General features: G+C 69.2%; 3 protein-coding genes across 5 annotated transcripts; 1 reads left to right on the top strand and 2 right to left on the bottom strand.

Annotated features, from left to right (window-relative positions):
- Window positions 1-277: 277 nt before the first annotated feature.
- On the bottom strand, window positions 278-6646 carry LOC309685090 (aldehyde dehydrogenase family 16 member A1-like; the record flags this gene model as incomplete). The annotated part of the gene is made up of 15 exons (XM_082500897.1): window positions 278-508; window positions 682-804; window positions 1139-1321; window positions 1577-1766; window positions 1874-1963; window positions 2054-2127; window positions 2549-2642; window positions 2725-2861; window positions 2979-3077; window positions 3536-3727; window positions 3816-3971; window positions 4164-4351; window positions 4554-4631; window positions 5535-5661; window positions 6560-6646. The coding sequence occupies 15 exons, from the start codon at window positions 6644-6646 to the stop codon at window positions 350-352; spliced, it is 1977 nt and encodes a 658-aa protein (XP_082357023.1). The 3' UTR covers window positions 278-349.
- A 137-nt stretch (window positions 6647-6783) lies between these two features.
- On the top strand, window positions 6784-7896 carry LOC309685085 (uncharacterized protein). Its single transcript, XM_082500891.1, has 3 exons — window positions 6784-6910; window positions 7160-7515; window positions 7693-7896. The coding sequence occupies exon 2, from the start codon at window positions 7163-7165 to the stop codon at window positions 7478-7480; it is 318 nt and encodes a 105-aa protein (XP_082357017.1). The 5' UTR covers window positions 6784-6910; window positions 7160-7162; the 3' UTR covers window positions 7481-7515; window positions 7693-7896.
- A 710-nt stretch (window positions 7897-8606) lies between these two features.
- LOC309685095 (leukocyte receptor cluster member 8-like) lies at window positions 8607-17441 on the bottom strand. 3 transcript variants are annotated; one of them, XM_082500902.1, is made up of 15 exons: window positions 17298-17441; window positions 17030-17195; window positions 16280-16381; window positions 16059-16175; window positions 15530-15818; window positions 14749-14905; window positions 13935-14111; window positions 13533-13853; window positions 12822-12980; window positions 12406-12694; window positions 12209-12310; window positions 11814-11882; window positions 11593-11722; window positions 10638-10845; window positions 8607-9471 (listed from the first exon to the last, which is right to left on the bottom strand). In XM_082500902.1, the coding sequence occupies exons 1-15, from the start codon at window positions 17333-17335 to the stop codon at window positions 9309-9311; spliced, it is 2487 nt and encodes an 828-aa protein (XP_082357028.1). In that variant the 5' UTR covers window positions 17336-17441; the 3' UTR covers window positions 8607-9308. The 3 variants fall into 3 exon arrangements, with proteins under 3 accessions (XP_082357028.1, XP_082357029.1, XP_082357030.1); XM_082500903.1 differs by having other exon boundaries at window positions 12822-12956; XM_082500904.1 differs by having other exon boundaries at window positions 12822-12956; window positions 13533-13565; window positions 14061-14111.
- Between the last annotated feature and the right edge of the window lie 182 nt (window positions 17442-17623).

Below are 17623 nucleotides of genomic sequence, written 5' to 3'. Positions count from 1 at the left end.
CGGGCGTCCGGGAGCCTCTCCCCCCCCCGCAAACCCCAACACCCCCCCCCCCCCCGCGACACAGGCGCCCCCTTTGCCCACCCCCGCGACCTCCGCCCCCCCCCCCCCCCCTCCCGAGGGGACACGGCCGTCCGGGCACGTGGAGGTGCGGGACGCCCCCTACCGGCGGGGGGGGGGGAGGGGGGGGGGCCCAAACAGTGGGGGGACACCCACGACACACCCCGCCCCGCCCCCGACACGACAGAGACACGACACAGGCGGAGGGGGGGTTGGGGGGGTGTTTATTGGGGTCGGGGGGGGTCACGGTTTGGGGGCCGCAGGTCAGAGGTCAGACATGGGGGGGTGGGGGTCACGCCCCCCCCCCGGGCAGCCAGAGGCAGTGGGGGCGGGTGCAGCGCAGTTCCAGCTCCTGCTCAGCGCCGGGGGGGGGATCCTGCCCCGGACCCCCCAGGACCCCCCCCGGGACCCACACGTGGGCGACGCTCCCGGCTGAGGCCCAGTCAGGGTCCTGGGGGGGGGGGAGAGAGAGGGGGGGAGGAATGTTGGGGAGGGGGTGGGACAGGGACACCCCCGTGCTGGGGACATCCCCCCCCATTGGTGGGGACCCCCTCGTAGTGGAGGTCACTGCCCTCCCCAGCCCCCTCTGTGTCCCCCCCCGTCCGCCCCCACCCCATTACTCACCGTGCCCCCCCCGCAGAGCCACAGCCCGTCGGGGCGGTGTCGTGCCAGCGTCATCCCGTCACCCCCGGAGCCCCCCGACAGCACCGTCAGGGCCCCCCCCGGGAGCCCCGCGGCCACCAGCGCCTGCGGACAGAGGGACGGGGAGGGGCGTCACCGGGGGGGGGGGGGGGGGGCGATGGGGGGGTCCCAGAGTGAATGGGGACATGGGGGATGCACGGGGAGGGGGCAGGAGTGTCACAGGGGGGTCCGGGGTAGGGGGGAATGGAGGATCCACGGGAGGGTCGGGGGGGGGGGGGGGTCCCGGGGAGATGTCCGTGTGGGGGTTCTGAGGTGGGGGGAGCTCACAGGCGGAGTCCCGGGGGTCACAGGGGGGTCCCAGAGGGGTCCCTGGGGGGGTCCCGGGGGGCCATAAGGGGTCCATGAGGGGTCCCGGGGGGCGTTCCTGGGTGGTCCCCACCTGCCGCAGGCGCAGGGCGGGTCCGGCTCCGCTGGGGGGCGCCACCACCACGAGGGAGTTGCCGACCGCCAGGGCAGGGGGGAGGAGCTCCAGCGCGCGCTGCAGGGGGCGGGGCCCGCTCCAGGCCACGCCCACCACCCCCAGCGGCTTCCGCGTCACTAGGGCCCGCCCCCCGGGCACCTCCTGCGAGATGACATTAGTCACGCCCCTCCGCGGGCTCCACCCCCCCCCGGCACGGGTATTGACCACGCCCCCTCCCACCCCCTGCCAGGCCCACCGCCCCACCCCCACACTTCCCAGCCCCGCCCCTGCCTCACCCCCTCACCCAACCCCAGCGCTCTGCTCTCAAGCTCCACCCCTCCCAACCAGCCCCGCCCCTTCACGCCCCCTGCCCACCCACCTCCTGGCCCCTCCCACCGGTCCACAGGCCCCGCCCACCTGCACGACCCCGCCCATCAGCTCCACACGTGCTGCCCACCGCAGCAGAGCCGTCCGCAGCCGCCCGTCACCGTCGTCACCATCACTGTCACCGTCGCGGTTCCTCGGGGGGGGCCCTGTGGCCCCAGCCAGCGCCGCTGCTGCCCCCCGCAGCACCGCAGCACGCGCCGACACCGGCAGCCGCCCCCACCTGCAGAGGGGCTGCGGGAGCACCGGGGACCTGACAACCCCTGAAAGGGACCTGGGGACCCGACCCCCCCCAAAAAAGGGACCCGAGGCTCCCAGCCCCCCTCTCACCCCAGGGCGACGCGGCGGGCGGCCTCCACAGCTGCAGCGACATCAGTAGAATTTGGGGCCTCCCCGGGCCCCCCCGGGCTCGGCTCTGGGCTGGGGGGGGGGGGTGGCAGGGTCAGAGGTCAGAGTTTTCGGCTGCAGGGGGGTCCCTGAGCTGCACTTGGAGGGAGGGGGGGGCATTACCTGAGCTTCTGGTCCAGGAGGGTCTTGGGGGAATTCCCCGTCTCCCAGGGGGGACGCCCAAACTCTCGCAGCGCCTGGGGGGAATGGAACAGCCCGTCTGCACCGTGACAGCCCCCCCAGCCCCCCTGCCTCCCCCCCCCCCGGCTCCCACCAGCCCCCCTAAACCACCCAGGAACCCTCCCAGGGAGCCCAGAGCCCCCCCAGACCCACCCCCTAGACCCCCCAGGACCCCCAGCACCCCCTGGGACTCCCCTGGCACCCCTTCATGTCCCCAAAACCACCCAGAACACCCCCAGGGAGCCCAGAGCCCCCCCAGACCCCTCCAGGCCCACTTCCTGGACCCCCATCTGTCCCAACCCAGTTCCCCCCCCAGACCCCCAGCACCCCCTGGGATTCCCCCAAACCACCCAGGAACCCCCCAGGGTACCCAGAGCTCCCCAGGTCCCTCCATGCCTGCCCCCAGGACCCCCCATCAGCCCCATCCTGGCCCCCCACCTCCAGGCCGGTGACGTCCCCGGCCCCCCCGGCGCAGCCCCCCATGGGGTCCAGCAGGTTGAGTGCGTTGAGCCACACCAGCCCCAGGGGCAGCCTGTGGGGTCAGAGGTCAGGGGGATGATGACAACGATGATGATGACGACAGGGGAATGTTGGGGGCACAGGGTCAAGGTCACCTGTCAGCCGTGTCAAGGGCGAGGGTCACATCCTGGGCCCAGACGGCGCCGGCGGCGACGTGGGGCAGCCCCGAGGCCATGGTGACGGCCTCCCCCGGGGAGCGCACGGGCAGCAGCACCAGCACCGGCCCCGGTGTCTGGACACACACACACACACACACACACAACGTCAGCGGCCCCCCAACACCCTCTGCCCGGCACCCCCCACCCCCCGAGCTCTCCCTCTGTCCCCCCACCCCACCCCGGGCACCCACCGGCTCCCGGAGGCAGCGTGAGGTGGGGGCCACCCCCGTGATCAGGGTTGGGGGGTAGAAGCGCCCCCCCGGCGGCAGCGTGACCGGTGGCTGGAAAACCTACGGGAACAAAGGTGTCCGGGTACCCCTCAACCCCCCCCACAGGGGACCCCGGCATCTGGGTACCCCCCCAAGAGACACCCCTGCCCCTCCCCTCCATCCCCGTGTCCCCCCAAAGTCTCCCTGTGTCACCCCCGATGTCCCCGTGGTCCCCCCCATTCTCATGGCCCCACTTCAGCCCCAAGCCCCTCAGTGCCCCCCGTGTCCCCTCACACACCCCAAGCCCCCCTGTGTCCCCCCGTGTCCCCCTGTGACCCCTCCCCACTCCCTGTGCCCCCCTTCCACCCCAAGCTTCCTCCACATACCCACATGCTCCCCAATGTCCCCTGTGTCCCCTCTGCCCCCCAGTGTCCCCCCTGCCCCCCACTACCCCCTGTGCCACCCCGTGTGCCCCCCTGTGTCCCACCCAGCACCCCTGCGCCCCCATGTTCTCCCAGGCCCCCCCTGTGCCCCCTCACCTCAGCCCCCTCCTCATGCGCTGCCTGCACCAGCCCCTCGGGGGGGGTGGCCATGGGGGGCAGCGGCCCCACGTCGGTGCCGGGGTCCAGGGGGTCCCCGACCCGCAGCCCCCCCAGCCGGGCCCGGAGCCGCCGTCCCAGCGGTGCCACCACCCCCTCCTGCGCCAGCACCACACAGCCCCCCCATGGGAACTGAAGACAGAAAGAGAGGGATGTCAGGGAGCCCCCAGGATGCTCCCAGACCCCCCAAAATCTCCAGAAATCTGCGCCCCCTACTCACCAGCGCCGGGGGGGTTCCCACGCTCCTCACGATGGCGGCGGCCGCGCTGTCCAGGTCGGCTGAGTCAAGGACAATGACGACGATGCGGCCCCCCTGGGCCGCCCCCAGCTGCGGTCCCCGAAACAGAGACCCCCAGGCCACATCCCGCACCACCTCCTGCATGGGGGGGGACACAGGTAGGAACATGGGGACCCCCACCAGCCATGTCCTGCACCCTCGTATGGGGACATGGGGAACATGGGGACCCCCACAGCCATGTCCTGGCCCCCCGTATGGGGACATGGGCCTGTCCCCAGGCTTCGACCCACCCCCCCCCCCCCGCCATGGGGCAGAGCCGTTCCCCCGTACCTGGTGGGCGCCGAGGAAGGTGACGGCAGCGATGTGGGGGTGGGCACGGAGGGCGTGGCGCAGGTCGGGGGTCCCCGTCACCACGTTGAGCAGCCCGGGGAGCAGCGCGCCCCCCTCCCCGCTCAGCTCCGCCACCAGCAGTGGCACCAGCGCCGCCTCAGCCCCCGGCAGCACCAGCGCCGCGTTGCCTGCAAAGGACACCAGGGTGTCCCGGGGGCCTGGGGACCCCCACCCAGACAGCGCCCCCCACCCCCCAAACCCCTGGGTCCCCTCCCCTTTACACCTGGGCCCCCCCACCTGGACACCGGGGGTCCCTGTCCCCCCCCAAACCCCTGGGCCCCCCAAACGCCTGCATGTTCTCCCCCTGCACAGTGGGGTCCCCCCACTCACCCATGGCCAGGAGGGGTCCCAACTTCCAGAGCAGCGCTGCCAGGGAGCAGGGACCTGACATAAGGACAGCCACCACCCCTGGGGACAGCACAGGGCGGGCTCAGCAGGGTCCCGGGGGGTCTGGGGTCCCTGGGGCTCCCGGGGGACACTCACCGAGGGGGGCCCAGCCACCCAGGCCGGGGGGGCCGAGCTGGGCACCCCCTGCTGGCACCCGCAGCAGCCGCAGCCCCAGCTCCAGGTCAGCCCCCAGGGCCTGGGCCAGTGGTCGCCCCCCCGCGAGAGCAGCCACCGCCCCCACCCCCGCGGCCCCCCGCTCCAGCACCGCTGCCAGCCTGCGGAGACAGCGGGGACGGGGGGTGAGGGCACAGGGGGGGGCTCAGGAGGAATGGGGGGCCACAAGAGCACGGGGGGGGCATGGGGGGAGGGGGTGTGAGGGCACAAGTGGGGACGGGGGGGCATGGTGGGGGATGAGAGCACAGGGGGGACATGAAAGAATGGGGGGTGAGGGCATAGAGGGGGAGGGGGGGGTGCATGAAGAGGGCATTGAGACCACAGAGGGGGACAGGGGGTGAGACCAGGGGGGGAGATGGGGGGGCACAGTGGGGACATGGGGGGATGGGGGGTGAGGTCATGGGGGGGGACAGGAGGAATGGAGGGGCACAAGAGCACGGGGGGGACATGAGAGCGGGGGGGACAAGGAGGCACGGGGGGGGTGAGGGCATGGGGGGGGGATGAGAACATGATGTGGTGACACGGGGGGACATAGGGGGGGTGCAGGGGGGGTTGGGGGCGAGCTTGGGGGCAAAGAGAAGCAGGAGGTGGTCCCGGGGTCACTCGGGGTCACAGGAAGCAGGGGACAGGGCTAAGGTCACAGGAGGTCACAACCTCACATGGGGTCACGCCGCTGGAGGAGGGGTCAAAAATGAAAGGTTGTGGGGGGCACAGGGGGTTGCGGGAAGGTCAGAGGTCGCGGGGACTCACTGCTGCAGGTGCTGCGCCCGCTGGGCCCCCCCCAGGCGCCCCCATTTTGCCGCCGCCACTGCCGCCGCCTCCACAGCCGCTGCCAGATCGGCCTCTTCCCCCCGCAGCACCGTTGCCAGCAGCCGCCCTGGGAGGGGGGAGAGGGTGGGCATGACCTCTGACCCCAGACCATCCCCGACCCCTGACCACCCCCGACCCCCGGTACCTGTGGCGGCCTCCTGGCACTCCAGCGTCCCCCGTCCCGGCGGTTTCAGCCATTTCCCGGCCACGAAGTGCCCCAGGGCCCGGCCGTGGGCGTCCAGCCATGCCTGGGGGGGATCCGGACACCGGCGTTCCCTCCAAGCCGCGGCACCGCCTGCGCCAGCCCCTCCCTCACCCCCCCACAACGACCTTCGGCCGGCAAAGGGGGGGTCACAGGCAGCCCGGGGGGGGACACCCGCACATCCAGGCACTGCCCTGCCCTCGACTTTGCCCCCAGCGCACCCCACCCCCCCGCCCCATGGACCCTGACCCTCCCTAGGGGATCCAGGCAGCCAGGCACCCCCCCCCCCCCCCCCCCGCCCCCCCGAGGGGGTCCCAGCCGTCCTGGGAACCCTCACCCCCCCGTGAGGACCCAAGCAACCCTCCCACCCGCTCAGTGTCCCCCATGCTGCCCCCCAGGAACCCCCAGTGTCCCCCAAAGACCCCCCCAGGGCTCGCCCTGTGACCCCCCGGTGCCACGGCCCCCGCAAGACCCCCCCCAGTGTCCCCCACAGCCCTCCCACAGCCCCATTTGCTCCCTGAGGATGTCCCCCCGCCACAAAGGACACCCCCAAGAGCCCCCCCAGCCCCCCACAACCCCCTCAAGCGACCCCTGAATTCCCCAGGAGCCCCCACGACCCCTCAGGCTCCCCCCCCCGGCCCCTTCCAGTGTCCCTCCACGGGCTCCCGTGCCCTCCCCGGCCCAAATTCCCCCCCCAGAACCCCCACCAAGACCCCCCCAGCCCCCCATGAGACCCTCCAGTGCCCCCCCAGGGCCCCCTCACCTCCCCCGGTGCGGCCCCCCCGGGTCTCGGCCCCTCCTCCATGGTGCTGAATATCGCCGGTACCGGGGGAGGACCCATCGCCGCCATCGCCGCCGCCGCACCAGCGAGACGGGCGCCCGGGCGGAGGGAGCAGCCCCGCCGTCGCCGGGGGAACCATAGAGACGGGCCCAGCCCGCCCCCACCGGAAGCGGAAGCGCCGCGCGGCGGTCGGCGGCGGTCGGTGAGGGATGCGCGGGGCGGCCCCGGGGGGAGCCCTTGGGGGATTGGGGAGCGGCGGGGGTCCCCCCCGGTCCCGGGGATCTGCAGCACCGTAGAGGAGGGGCCGAGTCCCGGGGGGGCGCATCGGGGGAGGTGAGGGGGCACTGGAGGGGACTTTGGGCCCGGGGGGGGGCACGAGGGACCCGTGGAGGGACACGGGAAGGGGTCTGGAGGGGCTGTGGAGGGGTCGTGGAGGGTCACAGGGGGAGACATGGGGGGTTCTCAGGTGGCCGAGGGGGTCCCTGGGGCCAGGGAAGCCCAGGTGGGTCTGGGATGCGGCAGGGCCCGGGGTCGTAGGGCCCCACTGGGCTCCAGTTCCCCACGTTCCCCCTTACTCCGCAGTCCATGGCGGCCCCCCTGGCCCCGTCACCGCTGCCGGGGCAGTGCAGAGCTGCCACCGAGGAGTTGGAGAACCTGAAGGCTGTGGTGAAGGAGCTGGAGGACCTGAAGGCCGTGGTGAAGGGGCTGAAGGACCTGAGGGCTGTGGTGAACGAGCTGAAGGACCTGAGGGCTGTGGTGAAGGGGCTGAAGGACCTGAAGGCCGTGGTGAAGGAGCTGAAGGAGCTGAGGGCCGCGGCAGAGGGGCTGAACGAGCCCCCCAGGCCCCATGTCCCCTCACCGCCACCCCCCTGCCGCAGGCATGGCAGCGCGTGGAGGAGCTGACGGCAACTCTGGAGGAGTACAACAGAGTGGTGCAGGTATGGCGTCCCCAGCCCCATCGTACCCCTGACCTTTCCTGGCCACAGGGAACCCTGCGGCCAAAGCCCCCTGGGCCATAGGCAGAGCCCTGAGGTGGCCACCCGCTCTGGTGGTCTGCAGCCCCCTGCCATGGCGGGAGAGCATCCTGCGGTGCCTGAGCCCTCTCCTCCCCCCAGGAGCTCCGGCCGAAGACACAGCTCTGCAAGGAGCTGCGCCGGGTGCAGGACGCCGGGGCCACGTACGTCCGAGCCAGGAGAGATGATGGGAAGGGCCGGGGGTGCTGCAGGCGCTGCTTTTCCCCCTCCCCCACTGCTTGCCCCACTCCCAGCTGCGATACTGGGGGACCCCCCCCCCCCATCATCTTAATAAACACCTGTTGGGCACAATGGCTCCTGTCAACTGTGGTTTCCCCAGTCCATCCCAGTCCCTCAGTTCCCTCCCAGTTAGAATCAGACTAGTTTGGGTGGGAAGAGACCTCAAAGCCCCCCCCGGTGCCACCCCCTGCCCCGGGCAGGGAAACCTCCCCCCAGCCCAGGTTGCTCCAAGCCCTGTCCAACCCAGCCTTGAACACCTCCAGGGATGGGGCAGCCACAGCTTCTCGGGGCACCCTGCGCCAGGGGCTCAGCGCCCGCACAATATCTCACCGAAATCTCCCCTCTTTCAGTGTAAAACCGCTCCCCCTCGTCCCATCGCTCCCCTCCCTGATCAAGAGTCCCCACCTCAGCTTTTCCCCCCTTTAGGGACGGGAAAGGAGCTCTGAGGTCTCCCCAGAGCCTTCTCTTCTCCAGGCTGTCATTTTCCTTCCAATTTTGTCCCACTTTTCCCAATGGAGCCGGATCCCACCGTGCTGCCCCCCCCGCCTGGAGCCAGGACGGAGCTGAGCCCTGGCAGGAACAGATGAGGGGGGCTCCCAGTCCCCTTTGCCATAGGGAGAGACAGGACACCCCCCTGCCCCCCCAGCCAATTTGAGCCCTTCTCTCCTTTTCCTCTTTATTCTGTCCAAAAAAAGGGAATCAGTTAAAAAGGGGGGGGGGGGGGGGGAAGGGATTGGGGCCAGCCCGGGGAGACAGCGTGGCCCCGGGGGCCAGAAAAGAAACGAAAAGGGGGTGGGGAGGGGGGGTGGCGGGGGGGAGGGGCATGTTTTACCTGCAAAGAGATGTGGGTGGAGGGGGCGAAAGGGGGGAGGGTTGGGGGGGTGGGGAAATAAATTAAATACGAACCAAAAAAAGGAAAATTTGAGCGTCAAAAAACAAAGAGAGAGAGAGAGAGAAAAGGCGGCGGCGGCTCTGACACAGTCCCGGCTTGGTGAGTCCCTGAGCCCCCCGGGGGGGGCTCCGTGGGTCGGGGGGGCTCCATGGGTCGGGGGGGGCCCCCCCCAGGCGGTTGGTTGTTTTGGTGGTGGTGTTGGGGGGGGCTCCGTGGGTCGAGGCTCCGTGGGTCTGTGGGGGGGCCTCCGTGGGTTGGGGAGAGCTCCGCCGCGGCGTCGTTGGGGGGGGAAGAGCAGACGAGACCACCTCGGCAGCAGGAAGAAGAGAGAGAAACTGAGACAGGGTTAGTGCGGGGCGGGAGGGGGGGCAGCGGTGGGCCCCCCCCTCCCCGGGGGCTGGGAAAGCCCCCCCCCTCCCCCAATTTTCCCCCCCCTCCCCCATTCCCCAACCCCCTCCATCGCTGGCGGTTCCCTCCTGCAGGGAGAGAAGGTTACAGTCCTCCATCCACCCCCACCCCCCCCCAAAAAACAACTGTCGTTCGTCGTTGGCGTCGCCCCCACCCCCCCCACCACCACGGGGGGGGGTCAGAAGAGGGACAGGACCGCCAAGCTCTGCTTGCAGTCGATGGCGGTGGCGTCGGGGCCGGTGAAGGAGAGGGGCAGCGCGGCCAGGAAGAGCCGGCAGCTCTCGGGGGAGTCCAGGGCCAGCGCGGCCCCGACCATGGCAGTGGGCAGCGCCGGGCGAAAGCTGAGGAGAGAAGGAGATCAAGAACAGAGGCACAGCAACGGGGAGGGGGGCGCGGGGGGGGACGCGGCCCCATGGAGGGGGGAGCATAGCCCCAGGGAAGGACGTGGCCCCATGGAGGGCACACGGCCCCACAGAGGGGGACGTGGTCCTATGACAGGGGATGTGGCCCCACAGAGGGACGTGGGCCCATGGTGGGGGGGACGTGGGCCCATGACACGGGATGTAGCCCTACAGACAGACACGGCCCCACAAAGCGGGGGGAAACGGCCCTGTGGGGTGGGAACACTGCCCTGTCACAGGGGATGCAGACCCACAGAGGGACATGGCCCCATTGCAGAGGGGAGGGACACACGGGTATATGGCCCCATGGGGGCAATGAGGGGAACCAGCCCCATGGGGGCGAGGGAAGGGATGGACATGGCCCCACTGGGGCAGGAAGTAGCTCCATAATTGGAGGCACAGACCCATGGGGGCAGGGGGTGGCACAGCCCCATTGGGGGGGGGGGGAGACACACAGCCCTAGTTGGGGGTCGTGTCCCCATGGGAATGAGGTGGGGTGACACTGTGTGGGGTGGGGAGGGGGACCTGTCCCACTGTGAGGTGGTTTGAGGGACCCCCCAGCCCCAGTGTGGGGCAGAACTGGGGGGGGGAGGGGGGAAAGGAAGGTTGGAGACCCCCCCCGAACTTTGCTATTGGGCAGCGATGGGGGGTTTGGACACTCCCCAGCCCAGTGTGGGGCGGGAGGGGGGGGTCAACCACCCCCTGTGTGGGGCAGAACTTGGGGGTTGTAGGGCAGAGCTGGAGTGGGTGGGGGAGTTTGGACACACCCAACCTGGGTGTGGGACAGATCTGGGGGCTCACCCACCCCAGCAAGACTGTGGGGCAGAACTGGGGGGCTTACCCCCCCCCCCCAAACCCTGCTGTGGGGCAGAATTGGGGGTTTCACAGTCTCCCCAGCCCTGCTGTGGGGCAGAGAGGGGGGACTCACCCCCCCTCTCCAGCCGAACCGCACGACTCACCTGTGCCACCGCCACGGGGGTCCGGCTCCTGCTTCCCACCTCCCCACATCACCCCCCCATAGCCCCCCCCACCGCCTTCCTCCCCCTCCAAATCCCCGCCACCCCCCAGCCGGGGAGGTGCGGGACCCCCCCGACGGCCCCACATACGTTTTGATCATGGCCTTGAGGGCCGCCCGTCGCTCCCGCTCGGCGAACTTGTCGATGAGGCGGGCGGCCATGGGGGGTGCGGCGCGGTAGAGACGGAAGAAGCGGTGGTAGTTGGCCAGGGCCCAGGCGGCGCGCAGCGCCAGGGCGTGCGCCACGCAGGCGTCTCCCCGCAGCGCCGGCGTCAGGTAGGCCAGCTCCGTCGTCAGGTCTGGGGGGGGGGCGGGGGGGAAGACACACAGGCTGGAGCCCCTCGGGGCAAACGTGGGGTTTGGAGGGGGGCTGGAGTGTCTAAGAACAACGTGGGGGGCTTGGGGTGGCCTTAAATACCCTCACTGTCAACGTGGGGGTCTTGCGGGGGCCCTAAAGCACCCAAAAGCAAAGGGGGGGGGGGGAGCTTGGGGTGCCCGAAACCTCCCCCAATGAACATGGAGGTCTTGGGGTGCTCCTACAGCCTCTGATGGCAAAGAGGGGGATCTTGAGGGGCACCAAAAGCAACTGACGGTGAATTGGGGGGGGTCTTGGGGCACCCCTAAACCTCCCCCATGAACATGGGGGTCTTGGGGTGCTCCCAAAGCCCCTCACTGTGAACTGGGGGGAGGGTTGGACATCACCTAAAGCCCCTGAGGATGAGGATGGGGCTTTTGGAGCTCCCCTAAAGCTCGTCACCATGAACACGGGGATCCTGGGTGGCCCCTAAAGCCCCCCATGAATGTGGGGGTCATAGGGGGACCCTAAAGCCCCCCATGAATGTGGGGGTCATAGGGGGACCCTAAAGCCCCCCATCATGAATGTGGGTGGGTTGGAGCACCCCTAAATCCCCTGTCAACATGGGGCTCTTGGGACACCCCTGAAACCCCTCAATGTGACCGGGGGGGCCTTGGAGCTGGTCTAAAGCCTTCCACAAGCCGGAGGGGGTCCCCGGGATTGCCTGTCCCCCATCCCCGTCCCCGCTCACCCCCCGAGTTCCTGGTGAACATGTAGTAGAGGATTCGGTAAGCAGTGAACTCCCCCACGTTGCCCGGCAGGTTCTCGGCATAGAGAGACTTGAGCTGCGTCTGGCACTGGTTGAATTCCTCATGGTCGCCCTGTCAGGATGGGGGGGGGGGGGGGGGCGACACTCAGGGAGAGATCCAGCACGGGGGGGAGGGGGGTCCTCGAGGGTCCCCCGAGACTCACCTTCTCCAGGGCGATGCGGGCGTGCGTCTCGTACACCTCCACCGTGAACTCGGTGCGGACGCCCTGGACCTGCGAGGGGGGTTGAGGAGAGGGGTTGAGGGGGGGACCCTCTGTCCTGGGAGGCACCCCCCCCCCCAAAAATATCCAGGATACCCCACAAAAGACCCAAGAAGAGCCTCCCAAAAATCCAGGGGATCTTCAGAAGGTCCAGAGAACTCCTAAAAAGTCCAGGAGAACCCCCCCCCCCCGAAAAATCCAGGGGACCCACCAAAAAGCCCAGAAGAGCCCCCCCCCCCCCCAAAAGGCTCAGGAGATCCCCGAATGTCTGGAAGACACCCCCCCAGAACACCCAGGGCCCCCCTGCCCCAGCTCCAGGCATCGGGGGGGTGTCTCACCGTCAGATCCTGCCGGATGGATTTCATCTGCTCGCAGGCAAAGGCGTAATCCTGCTTCTCCTTCCAGTGGGACTTCACCAGACTCAGCGACTTCTTCAGCACCTACGGGGGGGGGGGGCGATAAATTGGGGGGAATCAGGGTGACCCCCTCCCCATCCCAGGGTCCCTTTGGGGGGGGGGGACAGAAAGCCACTGACTGAGACGGGGCGGACGGTGGAGGGGTCAGGGGCGCAGGTGAGGCGCAGGTAGTGTTTGGTGACGTCCTGGCAGGTCCCCAAAATCTTCAGCTCGTTCCAGTCCAGACCCTCGGAGGAGCCGGGGGGGTCCGACCCCCCCAGCGGGAGGACGAGGGGCTCTGGCCGCAGCTTTTTGGGGTGTCCGGGTTGGAAACGAGCCGCTCGCCGCTGTTTTTTGAATTCTTTCTCCGGGTCCTCGTAGTCCATTGCTGGGCGCTTGCGGTTGCGCTTGGAGGGACCCTGGTCATGCCTGGGGGGGGGGGGGGGTGGGGTGATTTTTGGGGCAAAACCACATAGATTTCAGTCAGGGATAAAGTCTGGAGAGCCCAAAACCCATCCTAGGACAAACTGGTCACAGTCTGGCTTCCCCCCAGTACCTTTTTCCCCGCTGCATCCGCATCCGTCCGCGCTCCACGTGCCCCCCCCGGCCACGGGTTTTGGGGGGTGCCCGGCGGGCGCCCGGACGGCTCTCAGGGCCAGAGAGGGAACTGTCCGAATCCGAGTGGGAATCACTGTGAGGAGAGTGGAACAGGGAGCTGGGGGGGGGACGGGACCCCAAAATAGACCCTCCAATATCCCCCCCAGACCCCCAGCCGAGCCACCTGGCACCTCCTGGGACCACAGTGAGGGGGTGCCGGGGGGGGATTTGGTGATGCCAGGATGGGTTGGGGGTGCTGGTTAAGGGGTCTCGGGGGGGTTGGGGGTGCCGGCAGGGGGATTTATGGGGTGCCGGTGGGTGGGTTTGGGGGTGCTGAGGGGCAGGTTAGTGTGACAGGGGGAGGTTAGGGGTGCCAGGTGAAGCTTGGGGGGCTGGCAGGATTAAGGGGGGGTTTGGGGATCCCAGAGGGAGGTTACGAGTACTGGGGGGGGTTAGGGGGGTGCTGGGATGGGTTGGGGGAGCTGGGGAGAGGTTAGGGGGTCCCACAGGGGGTTTGGGGGAGCTATCAGGGGGCTTTGTAGGGTGCTGGTGGGATTTGAGGGTGCTGAGGGGCAGGTTATTGTGCCAGGGGGGTTAGGAGGGTGCCGGGATGGGTTGGGGGTGCTGGGGGGAGGTTAGGGGTGCCGGGGGAGTCACCTCTGCCCCCCACCTGCGTCGGAAGTGCCGCCCGGGTGAGCGGGAGGAGGAGCGGGATCGGGACCGGGACCCGGCGCTGGAGGAGGAGCTGTTCTCCTTCATGAAGACATTCCGGTTACCGAATTTGGTGGGGAAGCCGTTACCGCGAGCCCGGCCAGCGCCGGTACCGCCACCTCGTTGGTTTGGGGGACCCAGGGTGCCCCCCCCGGCTCCAGCGCCGCGCTGGGGAGGGGGCTGCGGCAGCCCCGAGCCCGTCACCGGCCGTGGAGGGTGCAGAGCTGACACCTCCCACCGCTTCTTCTTGGGGCTCTCAGCGACGCCATCCCGGCTCAGCCTGCAAGGAGAAGGGGGGGGTGAGCTCACCCTTCTGTGTCTGTCCTCAATTTTGGGGGTCCCAGAAGGGGTGCTGGCTCACCCCGGCAGTGGCTCGCGGCTCCAGTCGATGGTGTAGGCCGTGCCGTCCTGCAGCCGGGCCTGCAGCACCTCCTTCAGCAGCTTCTCCGTCCGGTCCTTGTCCTCCTCCGACTCGCAGGCGGTGAAGCAGCGCTGCACGTACTCCTTCATGTCCTGCGGCCAGTCCTCCGGCTTCCCCCTGGGGGGGCCGCAAGGGGGGGATTAGGGGAGGGGTCGGCAGGGTGCTAGGGGGGTGCTGGGGGCATCAGGGGGGTGCTGGGGGGACACAGGGAGGGGTTGAGGGGTGATGGGGGCCTCAGGAAGGGCACGGGGGCGGTTGGCAGGGTGCTGGGGGGGGACAGAGGGGGTTGCGGAGCTGCTGGGGGGGTCAGGGAGTTGCTGGGAGGGTCAGCAAGGTGCTGGGGGGCATCAGGGAGGGCATAGAGGTGCTCGGCAGGGTGCTGGAGGGACACAGAGGGGGTTGCGGAGCTGCTGGGGGGGTCAGCAAGGTGCTGGGGGGGCACAGGAGGGCATAGGAAAGGGTTGGAGGGTGCTGGGGGCATCAGGAAAGGCATAGAGGTGCTCGGCAGGGTGCTGGGGGGGGCACAGGGGGTGTCGCGGGGCTGCTGGGAGGGTCGGTAGGGTGAGGGTGTGCTGGGGGTGTCGGGAGGGCAAGCATCCATCACCCAGCAGGGCTCAGCCCCTCTAAAGTGACATATTGCAGCAAAACCCGCCGTGTGCTGCCCCACGGCAAAGCTGATGTGATTTTGGGGTGTCCCCCCTTCTCCGCCTATTGCGGACCCCCCCCTTCTGTCCGTCCGTCCGTCCGGGCTCACCCGTGTCCGTGGTGTTTCTCAGGGCCCGTCTGCCCCCCGAAACCGGCACCGGCACTGCCGCCGCCCCCACGTGTCTCTGCATTCCCAAAGCCAGGGCTGGTGAGGACGAAGGGGCGTTTGGGGAGGTTGAACTTGAGGCCGCCGGCACCGGGGGCTTCTGCGGGGGGAGAAAAAAAGGAGGTGAGGAGGGGCTGGGGAGAACTTGGGGGTTTGAGGGGATCTGGGGATGAAAGTGGGGGTGTGCAGTGTGTTTGGGGTGGGAATTGGGGCTTTTCTGGGAGTTTTAGGAGAATAGGGTTTGCGGGGAGATTTGAGGTGAGAAGAAGTGTGTATAGTTTGGTTTAGAGGGGGAAGTTTGGGTTTTGGGGTAGAATTGGGGAGGTTTAAGGGGAGGGGATGCTTTAAGAAGGAATATAGGGTTTCAGGAGTTTCATGGTGAGGAAGTGTTGTTTGGAGGGGAATTTGGGGTTTTAGTAAATTTTTGGGGCCAGAGAGCGTGTTTTGAAAGCAGAACTTGAAATTTTGAAGCGACAGAGAGAATTTGGGATTTTAAGGGAGTTTGGGGCTGAGAAAGGTGTATTTAAGTGAAATTTGGGAGAGTTTTGGGGGTGAGGTGGGGGAATTTGTACAAGGGGTAATGGGGAAGAGAGGGGATCACACCTCCTGCTGTTTTTCAGGGGATTCCTGAGGCCACCCCCACCCCAATATCAGCCCATCTCCCTTCCCAACAGCCCTTTCCCCCCCCGCACACCCCCAACCCCCCCCCCCGGTGTGCTCTTACGCTTCATGCGGCTCCAGAGCTGCTGCCCCTTCTTGCCCTTGGGGCCGGGGCCGGGACTGGGGCCGGGCCCCTCACTGTAGCTGTGTGGGGGGTACGGGGCAGCAGTGCTGGGGGGTGTCCCCCCACCTCCTCCACCCCCCCCACCCCCTCCTGCCGCCGTGGACCCCCCTCCACCACTCAGGGGGTGGGCGCCATGGGGTGGGGGGGGTTGTGGGGGGGCGGCGGGGGGCAGCTGGGGCTGCGGGCTGCCGTAGGGGGATGCTTCGTCCAGGCCTGGCACCGGCGGCTGCTGTGGGGGGGGGGGGAAGATGATGGGGGGGGACACGACCCAGGCATACAGGCCCCCCACATCCCCCTCTCCCCAGGAACACAGGCATCCGGACCCCCACATCCCCCAGATGTGACATACCCCCCTCCCCAGGGGACCCAGGCATCTGGGCCCTCCATGTCCTACTCCACAGAAGACCCCAACCCACCCCACGTCCCACCCCACAGGGGTCCCAGGCATCCAGGACACCCCCCCCCTCACCTGGCCGAGGCCGCTCTGCTGCCCGGGAGTGGGGGGCTGCTGCGGGGCAGCAGCGTAGGCCCCCCCCGCCCCATACGGTGCCGCCGTCGTTGTTGCCCCATACCCTGAGTAGACGCCCTACGATGAGACTCCCGTCAGCGCCTGCGCCCCACATCGCTCCCCCTCCACCCCCCCAAAGCCGGGGGCACCCCCTCGGCTTCCCCCGCGCACCCCCAGCTCACCATGGGGTAGTAGTAGCCGTAGGGGTAGTAGCTGCCGTAGGGCTGATACCACTGGTAGTAGGGGGGCTGCTGCAGGTTGGGGTCCCCCTGCGGCGAGGAGTACTGCGGGGGGGGAAAGAAGGCTCAGCAGAGGAGGGGAGAGAACCCTCACCCCCCAGAACCCTCCCCTGCCCCCCTCCATCTCCCACAGACACCCCAGGACCCTCCTGCACCATCCCCAACCCCTCTGCCCCCACCAAACAGCCTTTAGCCCCCTCCAGCACTCTCAGCCCCCCTCCACTCACCCAAGGACCCTCCTGGTCCCCCAAAAATCCCCCTCCCAGCCCTCCTCAGGGACCCTCCTGTAACCCCTCACCCCTCTGCCCTCCCCCTCTGCTCTCCAGACCCCTCTGAGACCCCCATCAGCCACCCAGGATCCCCCCCAAGCCCCCCCAGACCCTTTGGAACACCCCCCCCCTCCCCCATACCTCATGACCCTCCTGTACCTCCAGGATCCTGTTCAGCCCCCCAGGACCTTGCAAAACCCCCACCAGCTCCCCCCCCAGAAGCCTCCTGCACCCCCCAGCCCCCCTTCTCTACCCCCCAGGAGCCTCCACAGCCCCCCCGAACTTTCCGGGCCCCTCATCAGCTCCCCCAGACCCTTCTCACACCCCCAGGACCCTCCTGCACGCCCCCCCCTCCACTCCCAGCCCCCCCCCCGACCCCCCCTCATCCCCTCAGGATTCCCCCCCCACCCCGACATCCCCTCACCTGCGCCCCCCCGGAGCTGCTCCCCCCGCTCTTCCCGCCGGCGGCAGCCGCTTTGCTGATGCTCGCCAACGCCTGCCGGGCCTTCTCCCACTCAGGGTTCTCGTGAGCCGGAGCCTCCAGGCCGCCCTCCCGCGCCCCGCCGGCCGACAGCCCGTACTGGGGGGCCCTGAGGGGAGACGGGGGGGAGTTGGTCGGTCAGTGCAGCCGCGCCCCGGGAACCAGCCCCGGTGTGTGTGTGTCCGTGTCCCCCCCCCGCCCCGGCGCTCACCACTCCGGCGCTCGCTGGTCCCCGATGTTGGCGGCCATGGCGGGGACTTCCGCCGCCGCCCCGCGGGCGCCGCCGCCCGCCGGGCCGGGCCGGAGCGATCGGTACCGGCGCTTCCGCGCTCCCAAAATGGCGGCGCCGCCCGCACCGAACCTCCCCCCCTTCGTCGCATCCACTTCCGGTCGCCATTTCCTATGACGTCGCGCACAGGACCAATAGGAGCGCGGGGAAGGAGGAAGAGGCGGGGCTAAACAGGCGAAGGGGCAGGGCGTAGGCGCGGGGCAGGAGAGCGGGAAGGCGGGGCGCCGAGCAGCGGTGGCCAATGGCAG

This window comes from Vanellus vanellus (genome assembly GCF_965231255.1).
Source record: "Vanellus vanellus genome assembly, contig: HAP1_SCAFFOLD_908, whole genome shotgun sequence".
NCBI lineage: Eukaryota > Metazoa > Chordata > Aves > Charadriiformes > Charadriidae > Vanellus > Vanellus vanellus.
The sequence above is the reverse complement of the archived record's forward strand: the minus strand, read 5'-3'. Positions and strand labels throughout refer to the sequence as shown.